This window comes from Epinephelus moara, chromosome 4, assembly GCF_006386435.1.
Source record: "Epinephelus moara isolate mb chromosome 4, YSFRI_EMoa_1.0, whole genome shotgun sequence".
Lineage (NCBI taxonomy): Eukaryota > Metazoa > Chordata > Actinopteri > Perciformes > Serranidae > Epinephelus > Epinephelus moara.
In genome coordinates this window covers 22214192-22220431 of record NC_065509.1, presented here as the reverse complement: position 1 = coordinate 22220431, position 6240 = coordinate 22214192, and the positions used below count along the sequence as shown (strand labels likewise).

The 6240-nt window shown below is 41.5% G+C and overlaps 1 protein-coding gene across 7 annotated transcripts in view; it reads right to left on the bottom strand.

Moving 5' to 3' along the window:
- The window catches only part of LOC126388637 (protocadherin alpha-C2-like), a 25474-nt gene that overhangs the window by 5225 nt on the left and 14009 nt on the right, over positions 1-6240 (bottom strand). Inside the window, exon 1 of one of the 7 annotated variants that reach the window (XM_050041850.1) lies at positions 2353-4889. The exons of 4 other annotated variants lie outside the window; for them this stretch is intronic. In XM_050041850.1, coding sequence (XP_049897807.1) covers positions 2353-4761 — 2409 coding nt within the window. In that variant the 5' untranslated portion in view covers positions 4762-4889. Of the gene's footprint in view, positions 1-2352; positions 4890-5209; positions 5896-6240 lie in introns of those variants that run through there. 2 more of the 7 variants (XM_050041855.1, XM_050041849.1) reach the window with 2 other exon arrangements.

The following is a 6240-nucleotide window of genomic DNA, read 5'->3' as shown; positions in this document are numbered from 1 at the left end:
GGGACCTTCTCGCGGTCTAATGGCTCTGACACTACTAATTCATAATAGTTATCAGAGGATTCCCTCAGTTTGAAAGGCATATTATCTGGAATATGAAGATCAACCACTCCATTGTCACCTGAGTCTTTATCACTGACACTAACTACTGCTATCACTGTGTCTATCGGTTCGTTTTCTTTTATAGGACTCTGAAATGATTTGATGGATATTTCTGGATGATTATCATTCATATCTGTCACCTGTATTGTCAGTTTACACTGTCCAGATAAGGAGTTAGGCCCCTTATCGCTGGCTATAACCTCCATTTCATAAAGTTTAACATCTTCATAATTTATCATCTCTTTCACTCTGATTTCACCATTTTCTGGATTCAAGTTAAACATCTGTTGTGTTCTCTCTGATGTATATAAACTATATGAATAAACTATTTCAGAATTGGACCCTTCATCTAAATCAGTGGCGTTCAGTTTTATTATTAGACTGCCAATCGGGAAGTTTTCCATCACATCTACAGTGTATTTGTCTTTATTAAATGAAGGGGCGTTGTCGTTGACATCAAGCACGCGAACAATGATGCTGGCTGTACCTGTGCGCGTGGGCGCGCCACCATCCACAGCAGTCAGTATTAGATTATGAACAGCCTGCTGCTCTCTGTCTAAAGCTTTTTTCAGAATCAGATCAGCAAACTTTGAGCCATCTCTACCGGTCTGAATTTCGAGTGCAAAATGTTCACTTGAGCTCAGATGATAATCTTTGACAGAGTTTGTTCCAACATCTGGGTCCGCAGCATTATTCAGTGAGAATCTCTCGCCAACGGCGCTCGATTCAGAGATGTCCAGATGCATCGTTCCTCTTCGAAAATGAGGGGCGTTGTCATTAATATCCGTGATTTCTACCTCAATATTAAACATACGTATTGGATTTTCAATTGTAGCCTCTAATTTAAGAAAACAATATGACGTTGTTTTCGAGGGGCAGAGAAACTCTCTGTCAATCCTCTCATAAATGAACAGCTCTCCCGTGTCTTTCTTGATGTCAAGATATTTTTTATTGCCCACAACATCAATGCGCATTTTCCTTCCTTTGAGCGTCTTCACGTCTAATCCCAGATCAGTTGCTAAATTAGCAACGACAGAGCCTTCCTCCATTTCTTCGGGAACAGAATAATGGGTGACGGTAGATACCGTTGTCATCATAGCAGCAATAAAGAAGAATGCAGACACGTACCATCTCCCAAACAACCGTCGGAAATGATGCGCCATCGTGCTGTTCCTGTAGTTATAATCTTGAATTGTGCTGAAACGTGGACGAACTGTCTTGTTGTTGAACGCACAAACGAAACGAGGATCTTGCAAGAAAGCGTTTCTCCACGCTTTGACCAAGAGTGACGTCTGTGTTAAAGGATGTCTGACATCCCTTCCTCCAATTACCTATCGCGAGAGCTATGACATCATCAGTGAGGATGTTTTCGTGTAGAGCAGCGACGATAGTAGTTTTATGTGAGCCTTTGCACTTGTTTAAAACAAACGAGTTATTAAAATCAAAACAAGAAATATTTTGTTTTAAACTGAGTCAAAGTGCGAGTGTGTTTAATCACAGTTTAAGGAAACTGGAAAAAGTATTTTGGTAAAGTTTTCATTTCTTGTGTCTAAACTTTTACTACCTAAGTGGGAGAACTAATTCTGAAATACTGATAAGTGAACTTCAGTCTCCATTCATTACATATTTGCATTCCTTTCTAAACGTTTTGTCTGTCTGTTTGTCACACGTGTATACAGTGATTGTAAAGGTATATATTATGTATCATAATTTCCTCTTTCCTTTGTTTTTTGCGACTTTTACGCACGGCTGTCTGTGCGTAAAAACAGTGCCCATCATGATTAAATCAAAGTGTCCGTGTGTGTATTATCAGTAAATGCTACTGGCAGTTACTTTTGGTTAAACATGATATCAGTGTGCTTCACATCTAGCCTCATGTCTCCTCCCAATACATAAATATTGCAGAAACTTTTGGGCTAAAATAGCAAAAAAAAGAAAAACTAATGAGAAAAACAGGATGCAGATTATTTGTCAAGTTACTTATTAAGTTTCATAAAATTGCACCCTGATTCTATTACAAACTATCTTCCAGCAAGTGAATAGAGGGTTTAATGAAGGCAATGTGAGTGATACATTTTTACTTGTAAAGCACGGTTCATAAGCAACTTATAATAAGTAAAGAGGAGAGTTAAATTCTCAAGCGCTGAGAACACAAATATCATGACTACAGTGGTCACTTGTGGGTAGAGTTGATGGGTATTGACGAGGTACATCTGTGTGTAACAGGTGTTGAATAGTTTTTTTTTCTCATACCTGCAGAGTGGATGGTGCTGAGTCACTAGTGTCTGTCAGTCCTGTCCCTCTCGGTATACTGGACACGATGTATCTGGAGCCCTTTGGCACAGGCTGTCTAACCACCAGCTTTCCTTTCCTGGTCTCTGCTAGAAACAGACTGTACCAGTAGGCATCGTTGGAGACCAGAGTGGAATCTGCGATGGTGGAGTTCCTCTCACTGATCACACTGTTCCTGCAGGGAGGAGCCGCTTTGCTGGGCTTGGGTTTCTGACACTTGAGCACGATGGTGACCAATATGGTGATGAGCAGGAGAAATGACACCGAGCCCAGACCGATGACCAAATACAGGTTGAGGTCTGAGAAGATGTCATATTCCAGAGGCACCTCAGTCATGTCAGAGTAGGCCTTAACGGCAGTCTCCATCGTGGACAGCTTGATGGTGACTGTAGCAGAGAGAGCAGGCTCCCCGTTGTCCTTGGCAACAACAACCAGTCTCTGGTGACGCGGATCTCTGTAACTGAACATCCTCATAGTCCGGATCTCTCCGTTGTATTGGTCCAGACTGAACAAGGTGGCGTCAGTCACCTGTAGAAACTGGTAGGTAATCCGAGAGTTGTGCACCGAGTCGGTGTCTAAGGCTATCACCTTGGCAACCAGAGAGCCTTTATCGGTGGATCTGGGGATCTTTTCCTCCACCACCGAGCCGTGCGCGCGCCACGGAGACACAATAACCGGAGCGTTGTCGTTCTGGTCCACAATAATGATGTGGACCGTGACGTTGCTGCTGAGTGGAGGAGAGCCAGAGTCTCTGGCCTCGATGTGGAAAAGAAACTCCTTCTCGATCTCATAGTCAAAAGTTTTCAGTGCGTAAAGATTGCCGTTCTCTGGATTGATGGAGAACAGCATGGACATGGAGGTGTTGGCTATCTCCTTCTCTAGGATGAAATAAACTAGATACTGGTTTTCATGGAGGTCAGGGTCAAACGCAGTGAGTGAACTGAGCAAGGCTCCAGGTGCGTTATTCTCCATCACACGGATAGTATAAAATGACTGAGGGAACTGTGGAACATTGTCATTAACATCCAGCAGCTCTAACGTCATAGTTTCATTGTCAGATAAAGGAGGAGAACCTCTGTCTGTCACCGTGAAAGTGACGTCATATTCTGGGACCTTCTCGCGGTCTAATGGCTCTGACACTACTAATTCATAATAGTTATCAGAGGATTCCCTCAGTTTGAAAGGCATATTATCTGGAATATGAAGATCAACCACTCCATTGTCACCTGAGTCTTTATCACTGACACTAACTACTGCTATCACTGTGTCTATCGGTTCGTTTTCTTTTATAGGACTCTGAAATGATTTGATGGATATTTCTGGATGATTATCATTCATATCTGTCACCTGTATTGTCAGTTTACACTGTCCAGATAAGGAGTTAGGCCCCTTATCGCTGGCTATAACCTCCATTTCATAAAGTTTAACATCTTCATAATTTATCATCTCTTTCACTCTGATTTCACCATTTTCTGGATTCAAGTTAAACATCTGTTGTGTTCTCTCTGATGTATATAAACTATATGAATAAACTATTTCAGAATTGGACCCTTCATCTAAATCAGTGGCGTTCAGTTTTATTATTAGACTGCCAATCGGGGAGTTTTCCATCACATCTACAGTGTATTTGTCTTTTTCAAATTTAGGGGCGTTGTCGTTGACATCAAGCACGCGAACAATGATGCTGGCTGTACCTGTGCGCGTGGGCGCGCCCCCGTCCACAGCAGTCAGTATTAGATTATGAACAGCCTGCTGCTCTCTGTCCAGAGGTTTTTTCAGAATCAGATCAGCAAACTTTGTACCATCTCTACCGGTCTGAATTTCAATAGAGAAATGTTCACTTGAGCTCAGATGGTAATTCTTCACAGAGTTTGTTCCAACATCTGGGTCCGCAGCATTATTCAGTGAGAATCTCTCTCCAACGGCGCTCGATTCAGAGATGTCCAGATGCATCGTTCCTCTTCGAAAATGAGGCGCGTTGTCGTTAATATCCGTGATTTCCACCTCAATATTAAACATTCGTACTGGATTTTCAATTGTAGCGTCTAATCTCAAAAAGCACGACGTAGTTGTCCTCAAGGGACATAAAAACTCTCTGTCTATCCTTTCCAGAATAAACAGCTCTCCCGTATCTTTGTTAATGTCAAGATATTTTTTATTGCCCACAACGTCTACGCGCATTTTTCTTTTATTCAGCGTCTTCACGTCTAATCCCAGATCAGTTGCTAAATTAGCAACGACAGAGCCTTCCTCCATTTCTTCGGGAACAGAATAATGGGTGACGGTAGATACCGTTGTCATCATAGCAGCAATACAGAGAAATACGGAAACGTACCCTCTCCGGGAACACTGATGACTTTGCAGAGCCATTGAAGATAATCCGTATTTAAAACCTCGAAATGTGACGAAAAGAAGAAAAGAGAAACTGTATTTTTTCAATGATGAAAGTCCGCGAGGGTCCTCAAGGAGAACGTTTCTTTATGCAGAGATTTGCGTGTAACATGTCTGCCCGCCCAGCCTCCAATGACATAGCGTGAGAGCGATGACTTCATCAGCGGGTATGTTTTTGTGGAGAGCAGCGACCTGAATAGTCACTTATGAGCCTTCGCACTTCGTAAAAATATCGGTGATGTCAAAGTTACATTATTACAAACTCAAGTTGCTATAAACTTTTAATTTTGTTCGAAAGAAAAAGACTTATTAAATATCTGGCAAATGTTTTTTCCTGGTTTCTAAACTTCAGTTTTGATGGGTGTTGGGGCAATATCCACATTTTTTCTATTGTATCGTCATTCAGAGTATTCAAATATACTGTTTTTTTATTTACGTTATTTGCACATATACTACAAGATAATCTAGCAGTGCAAACAAATGATGCCACTGTCCCTGCTTTCGTGTTGACCTTTTACACACCGATCTGTGTGCGTAAAACCGTTCCAATGTGGCAAAACATGTTAGTTTCAACGTGTATTTAGTCTAATTTTAATGGATTTGTTATATGTCGTCAGTCAATATTGTTGGATGTTTCAGTTATGTTATCACATGTTCACACATAGTTGTCTCATGACCAGTGCAGAATGGAAAATGAGCCTTGCAAAAATTCCGTGTGCGAGAAAAACGAATTGTTTGAAGGGGCAAAGGTTTCACGTGTCTAATGATTTATCCAATATTACATAAAGGAAAGAAAGGTGTAAATATTTAAATTAAATCTTAATGTTCACCTTGATTACCACCACTATGAAGACGGCAGATATGTTTCAGCCTTAATTTTTGAAACAGAAGGAGGCATATTATCTGGAAAATTTGTATTTCTAAAGTTTGTATATGTAGCATTACACGCAGATATGTCTGGAAAATAATACAAATTTGCAAAATTAAACATTGCAAGGACAAAAAAACTGCATTAAAACCGAACCTTTAACACTTGTATTTATGGCGGTATTTGATGGACCTGCTCGTAGAATATCTGCATGTGTCACATGTTTAATTAAGGTTTTCCCATACCTGCAGAGTGGATGGTGCTGAGTCACTAGTGTCTGTGAGGCCTGTCCCTCTCGGTATACTGGACACAATGTATCTGGAGCCCTTTGGCACAGGCTGTCTAACCACCAGCTTTCCTTTCCTGGTCTCTGCTAGAAACAGACTGTACCAGTAGGCATCGTTGGAGACCAGAGTGGAATCTGCGATGGTGGAGTTCCTCTCACTGATCACACTGTTCCTGCAGGGAGGAGCCGCTTTGCTGGGCTTGGGTTTCTGACACTTGAGCACGATGGTGACCAATATGGTGATGAGCAGGAGAAATGACACCGAGCCCAGACCGATGACCAAATACAGGTTGAGGTCTGAGAA